This window comes from Delphinapterus leucas, chromosome 3, assembly GCF_059928025.1.
Source record: "Delphinapterus leucas isolate spDelLeu-1000000601 "Yukka" chromosome 3, BTC_Dleu_Yukka2, whole genome shotgun sequence".
Taxonomy (NCBI): Eukaryota; Metazoa; Chordata; class Mammalia; order Artiodactyla; family Monodontidae; genus Delphinapterus; species Delphinapterus leucas.
In genome coordinates this window covers 35,341,572-35,358,515 of record NC_143131.1, presented here as the reverse complement: position 1 = coordinate 35,358,515, position 16,944 = coordinate 35,341,572, and the positions used below count along the sequence as shown (strand labels likewise).

Here is a 16,944-nt window from a genome sequence, read left to right as displayed (position 1 = left end):
GATTTGGAATAAGTCCTGGAAATAACAAGACCTATTTCTCTAAGCATACGGGTCCTGTACTACATTAGAGACCATAAACATTAATCTTTTTATCTGAGCCTCTGCCTCTCTAACATCTCTTAAAATAATCTTCACTATTTTTTAGAAAAGGAGTTACACCTGTCTCTGGTAGTAATTTACAAAACTGCTAAACAATTCATTCTGGAAGAAGTGCGCCCTCATTTGCCACTAATTATCTTTGAACATTGAAAAATTAGAATTTGATTTGCTCCAGAAAACTAAAGTTCTGCTGGCATTCTTCTCACAGAGGAAACGAAGTTGTGGACTTTCCTGGTGGTGCAGTGGTAAGAATCCGCCTGCTAACACAGGGGACACAGGTTTGATCCCTGGTCCGGGAAGATCCCACATGCTGCAGAGCAACTAAGTCCGTGCGCCACAACTACTGAGCCTGCGCTCTAGAGCCTGCGAGCCACAACTACTGAAGCCCGCACGTATAGAGCCTGTGCTCCTCAACAAGAGAAGCCACTGCAGTGAGAAGCCCATGCACCGCAATGAAGAATAACCCCCGCTCGACGCAACTAGAGAAAACCCATACGCAGCAACGAAGACCCAACGCAGCCAAAAATAAATTAAAAAAAAAAAATGAAGTTGCTAATCTACTACATATGTGTGTTAAAAATTATTTTTCCTATATTTTCAAAATGGCTATACTAAGTGAAAGATGCAGCTTTTGGTCTTGAGGTTGTTAATACCCATGAATTCACTTACTTCATAAGGAAATCCTGATGTGTCACTAACAGTAGTCTCTTTCCAACTATGAGTATTTCAGAATGTCACTGCCAGAATAATAAGTTTATACTACCACTAAAACAAGTGCAAGTTTTGGGGACATTCCCTGGTGGTGCAGCATGTAAGACTCCATGCTCCCAATGCAGGGGGCCCAGGTTTGATCCCTGGTCAGGGAACTAGATCCCACATTCATGCTGCACCTAAGAGTTAGCATGCCACAACTAAGGAGCCCACCTGCCACAACTAAGACCCAGTACAACCAAATAAAATAAATAAATATTAAAAAAAAAATTGCAGCTTTTGGATTGAGTTTGAACAAAAAATTATAAATCCCCTAAAACAATAAGATACATCATTCCCTGCATTTTAAATCTTGGACACTTTTCCCTTTTATCATATTTCAGTGAAAATTATCTCCAGGAGAATGACAAATGAAAATAAAAGGTAAAAATTTTCTTTTTTTCAGGAAATCTGCCTCCTCCCTCTCAGCCCAAGAAAGTGTAGAAATTTAACTTACCGTGATTTAAGTGATTTAAGTCCCAAATGGTAGCTGACTCTGAAAAAGTACTAAGTAGGGCTTCCCTGGTGGCGCAGTGGTTGAGAATCTGCCTGCCAATGCAGGGGACACGGGTTCGAGCCCTGGTCTGGGAAGAGCCCGTGAGCCACAACTACTGAGCCTGCGCATCTGGAGCCTGTGCTCCGCAACAAGAGAGGCTGCGATAGTGAGAGGCCCGCACACCGCAATGAAGAGTGGCCCCCACTTGCCGCAACTAGAGAAAGCCCTCGCACAGAAACGAAGACCCAACACAGCCAAAAATAAATAAATAAATATTAAAAAAAAAAAAAGTACTAAGTAAACAGTTGACAAAAAGCTGACCGCTCACTTCTCCCTTTTTCTGTACCAAAATTAATAGCTTCCAACTTTTCTTCATGGGATCTGTAATATTCTCCAGAATTTCATACTCTTCCTCAGAAATTAGCCTCTGAGAGGTTAATGTATCTAAGATACAATCAGGATCTTGTTGGAGGAGTTCAAGTAACTTTTTTCATTCTTTTTCTATGATTTCTGAGGGAACACTCCCAGTAGCCAATGTTCCTGTTCTCTGCAGAGCAGGAAATGAACTATGAAATAGTTCCAATGCATAAATACAAGTTTTGGGGGAGTTTTTTTGTTTTTGTTTTGTTTTTTTTAAGGCAAAGAGTAATTCTATTTGGCAAAGATTAACTATGTCAATGATGCCTAGTGTTGGACAGGGTGGACAGAAACAAGCCAAAGCGGAGGGGGAACCCAGTCCTCAGCCCCCACGGACCCTGGCTCCCTGTAGATTATCGTTTTTTGATGACTTGACTCAGTTTCATATGACTTAGCCCCTGAGAACTCCTCGGAGTCAACTCCTCTGAGAAGCCTCTCTTGAACTTCAGATTGGACTAGGTATTCTCTACTCTGGGCTCTATCTGCGATAATAAGAATGTGAATTGATTAACCGTTTTGGAGAGAAATAAGTCAATATGCAGCAATAAATAAATAAATGTGACAGATAAAAATCAAAATTCATACCATTCAGTGCAGCAATCCCACTGCACTGAATAGGAAATTATCTTATGGAAATGATCAGACAAATGCCCAAAGATGTATGTGCAAGAATCTGCATTACAACATTTTTATAATAGCAGAAAATTGAAAATAACTCAAATATCCACAAATTGGGGGTTTATGGAACAAATGTTGATACAGCGACAATGGTGTTACCTAATCAGGCCTGGCTGTTCACCACTCAAAAAATCAATACTTGAGGGACTTCCCTGGCTGCACAGTGGTTAAGAATCTGCCTGCCAATGCAGGAGACACAGGTTCGATCCCTGGTCCGGGAAGATACCACACGCCCGTGCGCCACAACTACTGGGCCTGTGCTCTAGAGCCCACAAGCCACAACTACTGAGCCCACATGCCACAACTGCTGAAGCCTGTGCGCCTAGATCCCATGCTCCACAACAAGAGAAGCCACCGCAATGAGAAGCCCGTGCACTGCAACGAAAAGTAGCCCCTGCTCACTGCAACTAGAGAAAGCCCGTGCGCAGCAATGAAGACCCAACACAGCCAAAAATAAATAAATAAATAAAGGTTAAAAAAAAATACGAGAGAGAGAGAGAGAGAGAGAGAGAGAGAGAGAGAGAGAGAGAGAGAAATGTTGTTAGCAAAGTTGCTTTTAATCAGAATGCTGGCAATCTGGGGAGATGGTGGACTCAGTGTCCCCAAAAACCACCTCTGAAACTTATGCTTGGCCATGAAAGTTTTTATAGGGAAAAAGGGAAGTAATTTCAGTTAATCATTGAGATAGGGGGTGGGAGTCGCCATCCCCCACTGTGTGCAGACTTGTATGCAGGCTTGTCAACTTCCTGTGATTTTTCTTTAGATGCTATCTTGTTCACACAGTTTGTTTGCAAGATTACTGAAGGGGAAGCTAGGGAAGAGATCTGGTCATCTGTTAATTACTTATTCTTCATTTCAACTTCTTTGATCTATAGAAAGAACCAACAGATTAGGCAACATATTGTGTGATCAAGATTTGAAAGGCATGCTAGGGCTGGAGATGAGTAGAGCATGGGGGTGCCTGGTTTCAGGTTAGTGACAAGGCAAAAGGGGCCTCCTGCAGAAAGGTCTTTCCTGCAAAAAGCTTTCTCCTGCCAAAAGCTGCTTACAAATCCCCACTTGTCAGAACATCATTCCATTTCTCCGGGATCATGGGCGAAGGTCTGTCTTCTGTAACTTCTTCATTCTGACAAAGGGCACCGTATTCTTAGAGTGGAAGATGCCAGCATGGGTTTGCAGCATCTCTTTGCTGACAATTTTAGTTGCCCACTTACATATGCAGGCAGAACAAGCTACAATTATTTTGATGCCCACCAAGATATAGATTATTATGAGCAATAGTGTTAATCCCATTCTCTTAAGGCCAGTTCTTGGAATTGTACTAGCCATAGATTCAGTACTGCTCAAGTTAGAGCAGCTTATGTCATGGCTACAATCTAGTCATCATGCAATTAGCTTTTCCCCTCTGGTGGCAGTTATAGTATCTGTAAAACAACTCAGGAATGTGCATCAGACACTGAGTCTGTGACTCTATTGTCCTAATCATTAATGGCTTGAGTTTGCTGTTTTGCGACTCAGGGAGGCCTGGGAGACTTCAGCTTTTCTATAAACAAGAGGCAGGAGACATGAAGGAGCCTTTGTGCTTGGGGTGGGGTGGGAGTGGGGTGCAGAGTTCTGCTCAGTTCCAATGCAATACCAAAATGAAGTTAAAAGTGATGAAGTAGGGATTTCCCTGGCGGTCCAGTGGTTAAGAGGTTAAGACTTTGCCTTCCAATGCAGGGGGTGCGAGTTTGATCCCTGGTCAGGGAGCTAAGACCCCACATGCCTCACGGCCAAAAACCCAAAACATAAAAGAGAAGCAGTATTTTAACAAATTCAATAAAGACTTTAAATAGATAAATAAATAAAATAAAGTGCAAAAGCTACAAAACCATCTGCCCTCATCCCATATACCACAAAAAAAAAAGGATGACGTAAATCTACACATATTGACAAGTAGTGATATCCATGATATATTATGGAAAACAGCAAGTTATAGATCCCATTTTTATTTAAAAAGTTAATATGTGTATAGTGTATGTATACAATATGTGTATATACATATACATTATATTTAAAAGAAGACAGCCAGGAAAGAGATACTCCAATTGTAACACTGGTTATCTCTGGTGAAATGATTACAGTGGTATTAATACCTTCTACTTTAAATATTTCTATTTATTTTAATAGTTTACATTTTTTGTCTTGTTAGCTGACTTTAATTTTTTTTTAAACTAGTTGGTTTTTATTTTCAGTTATAGTTCACAAGAACCTGAAAACAATCTAAATAACTATCAACAGGACTGGATGAGTAAACTGTGGTATCTCATATAATGTAATATACAGCATTGAAAAAGAATGAACTTCAGTGACCCACAGTATACATAAATAAATCATAACAATATTAAGGGGAAATTTTAAGTCCCCAAATATTATATGTTGCATGACACCCTTTTTGAAAAGCTCAAAATAATGTAAATACAGACACATACACACACATTTTAGGAATACACATGGAATCGGTATAATTATATAAAATGAGAAGTACGGAAATGAACTTCAGAAGGATGGCTACCTTGGTTAGGGGAGGCTAGGGATGGGATGGGATTGGAGGACAGGGAAATCATGGAGTTAGACATAGGATATCATCTGGGAATGAGTTTATAGGTGTTTATTAAATTATTAAAGGTAAATAGTTAAACGTGTAAGTGAAAGCAGACCATGCATGGACCAATGCTGAGCATAACAAAGGAAAATGATTCATTAAATTCTGGTGTCCCTAAGGTTGAAAAAGAATATGAGAATCCATATATGACATTAAAAATTAACTTTAGGTTGAGAGTTTTAAAATGTGTCACAAAGGTATGGGTTTCAAGAGATGTATCCCACCTAATACTAACAATTTGATTGGCAATGTTAGTAGGTTTGCCAATCTTTTTTTTTAATTCAACTTGGTTGGTAAGGTATTCTAATAACCAGCTTCTCAAACCCCATCTCCTCCCCACTGCTCCCCCTAAATACCCTCCTCTCCCACAAGAACTTGCTCCAGGAGATCTCAAAGCTGATGGGAAGAAAAGTGTTTATTTGAAGTTGCATATTTCACAGTAAAATGTAAATTTAGGGGAGAAAGTTTAAATTCAGTTCCTTGGTAACAGGAAATCTGCATTGCACACACTTTGAATGCAAATGGAAGTGAACAGGAAGGGGGCAGGGCAAAACCTTTAAAAGAATGACATAGCCCGAGGACATGACATGAACAATTAGAACCAAATAGGTCCAAGATGGTAGACTGGACTAATTCCACTAGACCTTGAGTCTCAGTATATGCTCATTGTAACACAACTGCAAGCTAAATGACACACCCATAGGCGCCATGACAGTTCCAAGGCCAACCATAAAGGTCAAAAAGTAGGCCTGGGCTTCCCTGGTGGCACAGTGGTTAAGAATCTGCCTGCCAATGCAGAAGACACAGGTCTGAGTCCTGGTCCGGGAAGATTCACATGCCGCGGAGCAACTAACCCCGTGCGCCACAACTACTGAGCCTGCGCTCTAGAGCCCGTGAGCCACAACTACTCAGCGCGTGTGCTGCAACTACTGAAGCCCGCGCACCTAGAGCCTGTGCTCCACAAGAGAAGCCACCGCAGTGAGAAGCCTGCGCACCGCAACGAAGAGTAGCCCCCGCTCGCCGCAACTAGAGAAAGCCCGCACGCGGCAACCACCAAAGCAGCCAAAAATAAATACATACATTTATTAAAAAAACAGTAGGCCCAATTCCTAGAAATCCCCACCCCTTCCCCCAAATAGCTGGAATACTCCTCCTACTCATTAGCCTATGAAATTACCCACCCCTAAAAAACCTGACAACCCCATACCCTGGTGCCTTTCTCGCCTTCTGATATGGCTCACACTCTGTGGAGTGTGTTTCTCTCTAAATAAATCAACTTACCTATCACTTTGTCTCTCACTGGATTCTTTCTGTGATGAGACATCAAGAAAAAACCGTGGGTCTAAATCCTGAGACCAGGTGTGTGATCTCAGTTAAAACACCGCGGGTTCAAGTCCCAATCTGGGTTTTGGCTGGTTCGAGTCCCAATCTGAGTTACACGGTTTCAGAAGTGAGCTGGGGGAAGGGTGGCCAGGAGATGAAGATTTGAAAACACATCCCTCTGGGCTTGCCTGGTGGCGCAGTGGTTGAGAGTCCGCCTGCCGATGCAGGGGACACGGGCTCGTGCACCGGTCCGGGAAGATCCCACATGCCCTGGAGCGGCTGGGCCCGTGAGCCATGGCCGCTGAGCCTGCGCGTCTGGAGCCTGTGCTCCACAACGGGAGAGGCCACAACAGTGCGAGGCCCGCGTACCGCAAAAAATAAAAAATAAAAATAAAAAACAAAAAAAGAAAATATATCCCTCACATCAAATACAGTGAAACAGGTGTAAAAATTTTGTTTGCAGCTAGGAGTTTAAATTATGTGATTTTTTTTTTTAAAGATGAAAGTCAGCACTAATTTCATCTATTGTAGGAAAAGAAGGCAGGTCAAGTCAAGAGACCTGAACTATATCAGAATAACAGACGCAAGATTTATGAAGTCTCTATCACTCTCTGTCAAAAGGCAAAACACCGTAAGTAACAGCAGAGATTGCAACAGGGAAGACCCAATTTTGACTCCATGTTGGATCTGTTTCTTTGACTTTAGCATTTGCTTTTCGTAGCTTTTGTTATTATAATCATACATAATGGACTGCCTCAGGGAACCCTACCCACCTGTGAATGGCTGCAAGAAAGAAGAAATTAACCATCCCCTCCCGGAGGCTGGTCATTCCAGAAGATGTTTATCCTTTTTACTTTACTTCCTCCCCTCATCTCCCTCTCTATTCTGCCTTTTTACTTTACTTCCCTCTCTGATTCTATGAAAGAAACTGGCATCCAGACCCCGCTAAGATGGTTTTTTGGGGACCCTAGTCCGCCATCTTTTCAGTCCGCCGGCTTTCCAAATAAAGTCGTATTCTTTGCCTCAACACCTTCTCTCCCAATTTATTGGCCTGCCGTGCGGCGAGCAGAGTGAGCTTGGACTCTGTAACAAGATCATCTGTTTCAGAAGTCATTCCTGCCGACCTAAACCTGGTATTTGGATAGAAATGATCTCGGCTTGTGGGATCTTCCTGGACCGGGGCACGAACCCGTGTTCCTTGCACCGGCAGGCGGACGCTCAACCACTGCGCCACCAGGGAAGCCCAACACTATAGTGTTTTGAATGAAGTACAGATGTCCCAAGCCCCATCCAAAGATGCTGAACCAGATTTCCTCACGTTAGAGTTTAGGAAACTATTTAACAAGTTCCACGTCTGATTCCTTGGCATAACAAGATTGGGGATCAATCCTTTGCCTCTAAAGTACTATAGTTAGAAAAAACATTATTTGCCTTTCTCTTCATATTCTGAGCCCAGCTCCGTCCCCCTAGCGACTTCTCAGCGATGATCAGCGTCAGCCGAAAGCTTCCAGCGGGACTGCGGAAGAACCTGTCGAAGAACCCCAGTCCCAATCCGAACCCTACACAGACGCCCACCCCGGACCCAGAAAACTGTGAGCCCCGCCCCTCTGAACCTTCTATTGGCCCCGCCTGGCTCGGGATCCTCCTCTCGACTCCACCCACGCTGCAGCAACGGACGCTTGAGAGCGGTGCACCGCGTCCCGCCGGAAGTACTTTCCTGGGCGGAAGCTTCTGAGCGCGATATAGCGGAAGTGCCTGCGATTTTGCTCTCTTTGGTCTCGGCGGCAGAAGCGAGATGGTGAGTTGTTTGCAAGGGCTGTCGGAATCGGCTTCCATCCTAGCGCACTGCGCCGCGTTCCTTGCTATCCGTGGGGGCCCGGCAAGGTTTCCGATAAGGGGAGCCGGTGGGCAGGAAAGGGACATGCGGTGGCCCTCGAGAGGCAGAAGAATGGCCCCTACTTGTCTGGGAGTGCGGGGCCTGCAGTCGTGGAGCTGCAGCTGCTCTAGGCACCTTGCTTCTGTCTGACCTTTGGGGAACCCGCACAGCCCTGTCCGCCTATGGGAAAGGACAGAAGAAGCATAGTTTGAGAGTGGCTCTGTACGCCAAGGAATCGTTGGCGGTGGTCTTTGGGCAGGAGCTCTTAGATTTTGGAGTAGGGGTGGTAGGAAAACCACGTTATCTCTTTTTTTGCATTATATCTTTTTTTAAAAATAATGTAGCGGATTTCAAAACACAGCAGCTCTTGCAGGGGGCATTAGATGACGTGAAATTCCGATAGAGGTCTCTGATTTAGCATTTAAGGAAAGTCAGACTCTGCTATGTTTATAGCATTTGAATTCTTAATACATTGCAGTCGATTTGAAAACATGTAAATAAAATAAATACACCACATTTTAAACAAAAAGAAAAGTCAGACTCCCACAGTTTGAGACCTTGTGGTTGTCATGAAATCTTATCAATAGTTTCTTTAACTGAAAACGTAAGAACGTGTGTAGAAATTGCTACATTGAAGAATCGTCTGTCCCCTTAACTTGTAGACGAAGGGAACGTCCTCGTTTGGAAAGCGTCGGAATAAGACGCACACGTTGTGCCGCCGCTGTGGCTCTAAGGCCTACCACCTTCAGAAGTCGACCTGTGGTAAATGTGGCTACCCTGCCAAGCGGAAGAGGAAGTGTAAGTGCATGTTTACTAAACTCTGATAGAGTGTATCATGGCGTTGAGAATTCTCCCGTGTTTGTTTTGTACCTCAGTGGGGCATGACTGAGCATTTGGTGGCCCCTAGCAGAATGGGGCACCTGTATAGCGATGAAGTGGGGTTAAAACCCAAGGCAGGCATTTTTAAGTATATTGACCGACAGAGCTTACAAGGTGTGTGGGGAAAACCGTTTATAACCTTCACCTGAATGTGTGTTTTAGATAACTGGAGTGCTAAAGCTAAAAGACGAAATACCACCGGGACTGGTCGAATGAGGCACCTAAAAATTGTATACCGCAGATTCAGGTACAGTTTTTATGTTTCAGTTGTAGTTGGTTCTGTGAGCTTGCATAACTGTCCTCTCAACTGCCCTGGTTGGTGGGATGAGGTGTTAGCAAGGGACTTTTTTCTTCTGCCACCATAAGCTTCAGATCAGTTAGTTTAGATCTTGTGAACAGTAAACAGTAGTATGAGCTATACATGCTGGGGCTTAGTTGGAGCTAGACTTCAGAAAATGTGATGACATTTGTTAGCATACCTACATTTCACTTTCCTACCAAAATTTGTCAAGATAATCGTGCATAAAGGAGACTTTGGGGTTTTGTGGCTTTAGGCAAGTGTGCTATAGAAAACTGTCAGTTGCTATTGCGTTTGTGTAGAAAGAAATTTTATAGTCTTCTATTACTTAAAGACAGGCCTTAGAGTTTTAATTTCAGCCCCCATCTAGACTAAACAGAAACTGCATTTTAGTGGTAGCTTTTGAGGGGTTAACCCACGTAAGCACTCAGCTGAGGTGATTTCTTTGTTGGGGAGGGCGGTTGTCCTGTGCAGTGTAGGATATTTAGCAGAATTTCTGACCTACTGCTGAATTCCAGGTTTTCAAATTTTAAAAAACCGGAAGACGGTTTGGGGGTTTGTAAACACAACACCCTTAGATGTGCTTGTGTTCATTTGCTAAAGTGACCTTTCTTTGCGCTTTGCGCTTCATAATGTGTAAGACTATTATACAGTAGTATAGGCTTAGGATTCAGTGGTCTGCTAGTTCAATGTAAGAGTTAAGAGCATGAATTGAAGCCAACTTTAACGTGTCTGTCCCTCAAAAGAGGGATAACGGTACACTTCAAGTAGGTGTTAATATTAAATGAGTTTACGTTATAGAGTAGTTAAGCAGTTGAGAAAATGTCTACCATTAAACACATTGTTTTTCCTTGGCTAAAGGAAAGTAGGATCTCTGGCTCGTAATTTAAGAACTCGTTTTCACAAATGCCTTAGGAGTCTTACGTGGTGGGGAAATGCTGGCCCAGTGATCAGTACAACCAAATATGTTGCCTTTTTTTCTTTTTTTTTTCAATTAAAGTTATCTGTATTCCTGAAATGGCTACCTTGAAGCAGAAGGAAGTAAATACTGCAGCTTATCAGTGATGTTGTAAAAATAAATGTCTGAACATATGAATTCAATATTGATTTCAGATTTAACTGAGATAAGCTCATAAAAATCTGTTATAGCAAAAATTAAAATGTATGCATTGGCATTGCTGAAGTAACTGTTCTTGTTTTTAACGGTGCAGGCATGGATTCCGTGAAGGAACAACACCCAAACCCAAGAGGGCAGCTGTTGCAGCATCCAGTTCATCTTAAGGATTTCAATTATTAGTCACGCAATAAATGTTCTGGTTTTGAAAAACTGCCTGGTGTGCTAAGGTATTTTTAATAGGCTTGTATCAATGATTTGTATAGGTTTGCGAATGGGACAGCTTAAAATCAGATTTACTTGTTAAGTGTTTGTTTTGGAACAGTAACTTTTGAACTGGGTTGTGATACTGCTTAAGAGGACAAGGAACAAGCAGAATTCCAGGATTCCTTCAATCAGACAACACTGGCATATGGTGTGAAGAATATAGCGAATTTACTTAGTACAATTCTTAGTACAACACATGGATATTTAAAATGTTAGAGTGAAAGAGCGTAACTTAATTTCTTTTAGGAACATCTGTGGTCTTTGAGGAGTGGTTATCAATCGTTAGGATAGGCTTTGCAGTACCGGTGAGAACGTGAAGGATAGGAGTTAAATGAACTCTATTTTAGAAAGGTGATTTTTTATTTTTTCTTAAAATGTTTACTGAAGTATAGTTGGTTTACAATATTGCGTTAGTTTCTGGTGTATAGCAAAGTGATGCAGCTATACATATACTTTTTCAGATTGTTGGAAAGGTGATCTTAACTGTTGCTTGGCACCTAGGTTATAGGCTGTGCATGCCGTTTAAGGTGGTCAGCTAATTGAAAAACTAAAGCAACCTGCTCAGTGTGAGTCAGCAACAAAATATGGAAGAAAGTTTGTAGGGCCACGGGCAAATACAGTGGATTGAGTAGAATATAAAGGTAGGCCAAGTATAAACTTACATTTGTAGGCTAAAGGCAATGATAAATAGATCCCTGGAATTATTTTAACCCTTAGCTGGGTGATCACTGATTTTCGGTGCTCTGAATTTTTTTTGCCTTGCTTTCCCAGTTCTAGTGTTACTGCCATTTGAAGTGAAGACAAGGCTGACTTTGTTGGACTGCTGAATGAGAGAATAGAACATTAATTAAACAGCATAAGTGTTGGAACAACTGGCATAAAATAGCAGTGTGGCCAAGCTGTGCTCTCCTAGCTTTTAGCTTCCCATTGTATTAAGTATAACATCCTTAACCTGACCTTGAAGGGGTCTTCATGATCATCACTGCCTCACCAATCTTACCTTTAGAATGCATTCCCAAAATTCTAGCTAATTCTTTTCCTCCCGCTTTTTTCCTAACTCATCCTTCAGGTCTTAGCTTACATTTAACTTCTACAGAAGCCCCTGCTGATCTAAATCTACATCGGGCTTCCTCCCAATATGTGAGACTCAACATAATGACTCAGTACTCTGTACTTTAGGGATGCATAATTGAGAGCATGGTTCCTGGATCCAGCTGACATTCGTTAATGTGATTTTACTGCTGTGCCTGTGCCGCAGTTGTAAGCTGGAGGTCTTAACATTATGGGCTTCCGAGTTCAGTGAGTGAAGGTGCTTCTACAGTGGCTGCGGCCTAAAGTTGGTATAGTAGGTTCAAGTTTATGAAATTGCTTTTGACCTACAAAAATAGTGGTTTTAATATATTTTGGCTTCAGAGTACTGAATCTAACTTGGTGTTAAGATCTTTCTGAAATCTTCCAGTGTTACTAATGGTTGATTCCTGAGTGATGGAGAGGCCCATTAAGATAGGTAATGCCCAGGATGGAATAAATATTAGGCCTTGAGATGAATGGGCACTGACCTGAAGACGTGGAATTTCTAAATCCTGGGCCAGAAAACAATTGGCACAAAGGGGTTGTGAGAGAGGTGGGCAGTGATGCATTAAGAAAGGCCTGTGTATTTGAGTGTAAGGGGAGCTTATCTCTTGTTTGCCAGTGCCTATGACCCTTGACAGACAGGTTGGGTTTCAGTGGGAAATTGTCTGATGCAATGGTAAGTATCTCCATAGATCATAGGTGGCTCACAGACCAATTGAGGCTGTTCCAATCACAGGTAAAATTAATTTTAAGACTCAGGAGCAGCAGTGGGAGAGAGATGGAGCTGGGTTAACACATTAAGTATAGAATGCAATGAAGTGGATTCAGTTCATTGAATACTAGTTTGCAGGAAGTTCACATCTGACGTATCTCATGTCCTGAGGGTCAAAGTTGGTTTGGACAGTGGGCCTCAATCTGACAAAAGATGCCTAGGGCCAATGCCACAACTAAGGAATTTGTGTTTCTTGGGCAGAGGATACTCAGGACCAGATGGGTGTCACCAAAGGGTATCTGAAGTGAGACCCAGGAACATGTCTTAATGTTTTGTGTGTTTACTTGGCCTTTCAATCACAGATACTGTGGTTTGTCAGGTCTAGAGAAGGTGAGGGGGTTGGTAAGAATCTAGAGGGGTGAGGATGATCAGATGTGGAAGGTCTTGAGTATTATACTAAGGAGTTTGGACTTTAGCTTGAAGCAATGATAAATCATTGGAAGGTTTTAAGCACACAGAATGGCATGATTACTTATTAGCAAGATTAATATGGTGATGGGAGGTGATGGTATGGATGTGATACGTTTTGAAGCTGGAAAACCAGGCAACAGGTGCTTAAATAGTCTGAAAATCGTGAGGTCGTGGACTAAGGTAGCAGTGGGGCTGGCTGTAGGGGGGATGTCTCTACTGAGAACATGTAAAACTTGAATCAAAGGGAGTAGCTTCCAAGCCCCCTCTTCTGTATCAGGCTGTGTGAGGCTTCCATGAGATCACATATATAAAAATATAGTGGGACTTCCCTGGTGGTCGAGTCGTTAAGACTCCATGCTCTCAATTCAGGGGGCCTGGGTTCAATCCCTGGTCAGGGAACTAAGATCCCACATACTGCAACTAAGCCCGCGAGCCACACCGGAGACCCAGAGCAGTCAAAAATGAATAAAAAAATAATAACTTAAAAAACAGCGTTGTGTCTAGTGCGGTAGGTCTCAGAAATATTGGAGGTAGGAGTCTTGGATGTTTTGGACTAGGGGGCAAGGAGGTGGTGCATTCACTGGGAGGGAATATAGGGTGGAGGCAACAAGGGGGAAAATTAAAGTTAGGTTTTGTTGCCTGTGCGATACCAAGAGGAAGTACATTGGAAGAAGTGAGTAAGCCTGGTGGCTGTTCAAGTGTAAAGCCTGGGCTAGAGGTCTGCATTTGGAAGTAATGAACAGAGAGTTGTGAAAGGGAACTGATTTTAGGGGTTAAAATGGTGAAGATAATTTAAATGGAGGTATGAGGTGATGGTGAGACCTGGTAGGCATTTAGAAATGATGAGAAAAAAAAGGACTTCCTTTTTTCTTTTTCTCTCTTTTTTTTTTAAGGACTCAGTTTCTTGACTGATGAACTTCAGTAAACCATCCTTGACTCAGTAATGGTTGAAACCATTTGAAAATACAGATACTTAGAAAGAAAAGACAATTTGGAGAGGCTCAAGGAAAGATTTGGGGAGATGTCCATAGGAGACGCGAGGAGAGAGAGTGGTTCATTAATTTGTTCAACATATTACATACGATGATGCTACTATGTGCTACGCAATGTTAGAGATACAGTGGGAGCAACAACTGACATGGTTGAAGTTGACAGTTGACTCTAGTGGTTGCAGAAATAGCCCAGGATGTAGGATAGGGTTGAAACCAAGTATTGTATGTGGCTGAAGCCAAGGAGAAAAAGATTTTAAAATTAAAAGAAAAAACCTTACAGGACTTGCAAAATTTAGGTTAGTGTTTACTTCCATAAACCTTGTTTCAATAGAGCAGCAAGAACAAAGCCAACTTGCTAGAGGTTCAGGGGAGATTGGGCAATGAGAAACTAAGAGTTTAAAATTAAATATACTTCTGGAAGAACCTAGATGTTCTATGATTCCCTTTCATTTCTGTTGATACAGTGCCACTTATGAACCAGATCTAGTGACCTCTATGTGCCAGAAGCAGTTCTAGGCCAAGGAGATACAAGTGGAAAACAAGGCAGACAAGGGTCCTTGTCTGACAAAGATTTCAATAGCATGTGTGTGTGTGTTGGGGGTTGACAGACCTAGAACAGGTAAGCAATTTTGGGTAGTGACAAGTGCTGTGAAGACAAAGATATAAAGTGTGATAGAGTGGGAGTAGAGGAACCTTTAGAAAGGTGGTTAAGAAAGTTAAATTATGGGAATTCTGTGGCGGTCCAGTGGTTAGGACTCTTCACTGCTGAGGGCCCGGGTTCAATCCTTGGTCAGGGAACTAAGATCCCAACCCTAACTTTTACCAAGTTAAATGATAAGGAGCTTTCTCTTTCTCATTCGTACTACATATGGATTGTATTTCATTCTTTTGTTGTTGTTTTTTTTCCTCAAAACAAAAGGTAGTTCAGATCATAGTCTAAGAGAAGCACAGGGCAGAGGTTATCAACCTCAGGAACCAAGAATGGAATCTGAAGCAAAAGCTTCCTTGCATGGTAAGGTAGAGGGATGTCTTGTTTAAAGAAAATACCAGTGAAAAAAAATGGTTCTCATGTATGCAAGTGGCTTGTTGATTAACACAGGCATGGTATGTTGATTGAGGTAAAAACACAGATCTTATTTTTGTGTCCTCATCTTTATACAGTGGAAGTATGGTCCTGTGCCCCAGGATGAAGACTTGGTCTGACCCTTGTTTTTTTGGGTTATTCACAGATAACAAAAAATATCCTCCAGTCATGATTAGTTGTAAAAAGCTTTGTTTCAGTAAGTTATTTTTTTATTTCAAATAAAATTTCCAGTCCTTTGTTATAGTCAAACTTCAAAATTGACTTAACCTTATCTCACATCTTCCAGCATGGGCCTCCTTAGGGTTGGAGCCAGCAGTGGAGAAGGGGGCATGGTCCCTCTGATCTCAGCCTTCTCCCTGTATACGTTCTCTGGGGCTTGTGAGCTGCAGTTGCACTCCTCAGTGGGGTTAGAGGAGACAGGAGGAGGAAGGAGAGGTGGGGGGTGGGGGCTGGTTCCTCCTTGGTCGGGTGGGTAAACAATGTCTGGACCCTGCAGGTGATTAAACTTCTCCTCTCTTGGGCATTTGTATGACCGCTCCTGTAGTTGCCATCTTAATTCAGAGTAGTCTTTTGTGATCCCTTCCTAGCCCCTAGGATCCAACCTCTTTCTCCTGAGGTTTTCTCTACCTCTGAGGGCCCTATAGACAGGATTCAAAATTATCCCATGCTGTCCTTCTCTCCTGAGTGGCCCACATCTTGTCCACAGGAAACATTCCCACCTCCCTGGCCTGAACACGTTCTTAAGTGCAGGGAGATCTCAGGCAGCAGCACTTTCCTGGCCCCCACCAAAACAGTTGCAGGAAGCAAATTTCAAAGCTCTCTGAGTGGTTCCTTTGAGGTTTCCTTCCCTAGGTTTAGAGCTACAAGGTAGTAACCCCCTTTTCCAAGAAGGTTGAGTTGAGTACTTAAAACTCTTGAAAGAAATTTCTTTACCAGTCTTTCCCTTGGACCCCTCTATATCCTTGATCTGGCTGAGGATTCTAAAGGCTGTGACCAGATGTAAACTATTATAGAATGGATGAACAACAAGGTCCTACTGTATAGCACAGGGAACTATATTCAATATCCTCTGATAAACCATAATGGAAAAGAATATTAAAGAATGCATATATATGTATAACTGAACCACTTTGCTGTACAGCAAAAATTAGCTCAACATTGTAAAACAACTATACTTCAATTTTTTAAAAAATGGTTCTTGTATACATTTCCAGTGTGTGTGTGTGTGTCTGTCTGTCTGTCTGTCTGTCTAATTTGGTACTTCGGGCCCACTGCAGTGAAAGCGCCAAGTCCTAACCACTGGACCACCAGGGAATTCAGAGCCCTAATCTAATAGTGTTACATTTATATAGCTCTGCAAATAAACATCTAGCACATGTAAAAAGTGTGATTTGCCCTCAAAAATGTTTAAAGTGATTTGGACTCTATAGAGATATGTGGAGGAAATTAAGGCCTTTAGGGGAAAGGTCTTTTGTAAAAAAGACAACTGATAAAACAGGGTATTGGAGAAAGGTCCAGCTTCCTTAAGTTACGGCAAGTGGTAGAGGTGGCTGAGGAAGAAGCAAATGGGATTAATACCAGGTGGCCAATAGTTCTGTTTCAGAAACACGACCATCTTGGGCAAATGGGAGGAAGGATGGCTTGTCAGTAAATGGCTCAGTCACCTCAAGAGTGGAGAGGGCATAGTCAGAGCAGAAACTGTTTATGGTCCCTGTTTTGCAGGGGAGCAGCCCTCAGGAGAAGCAGCTCCCCAAGGCAGGAGAGAGACAG

The 16,944-nt window shown here is 42.4% G+C and overlaps 1 protein-coding gene and 1 non-coding gene across 2 annotated transcripts; both read left to right on the top strand.

Annotated features, from left to right (window-relative positions):
• Positions 1-8,099: 8,099 nt before the first annotated feature.
• On the top strand, positions 8,100-10,781 carry RPL37 (ribosomal protein L37). Its single transcript, XM_022598565.3, has 4 exons — positions 8,100-8,205; positions 8,946-9,081; positions 9,325-9,409; positions 10,672-10,781. The coding sequence occupies exons 1-4, from the start codon at positions 8,203-8,205 to the stop codon at positions 10,739-10,741; spliced, it is 294 nt and encodes a 97-aa protein (XP_022454273.1). The 5' UTR covers positions 8,100-8,202; the 3' UTR covers positions 10,742-10,781.
• LOC115801642 (small nucleolar RNA SNORD72) lies at positions 10,513-10,591 on the top strand. Its single transcript, XR_004021959.1, has one exon. It is a non-coding gene; the product is annotated as a small nucleolar RNA SNORD72 (small nucleolar RNA).
• Positions 10,782-16,944: the final 6,163 nt, after the last annotated feature.

Excerpts from the sequence above, each read along its gene's own strand:
- RPL37 (XM_022598565.3), top strand. Across the intron at positions 9,082-9,324 it reads TGCCAAGCGGAAGAGGAAGT|ATAACTGGAGTGCTAAAGCT; the intron begins GTAAGTGCATGT and ends TGTGTGTTTTAG. Across the intron at positions 9,410-10,671 it reads ATTGTATACCGCAGATTCAG|GCATGGATTCCGTGAAGGAA; the intron begins GTACAGTTTTTA and ends TTAACGGTGCAG.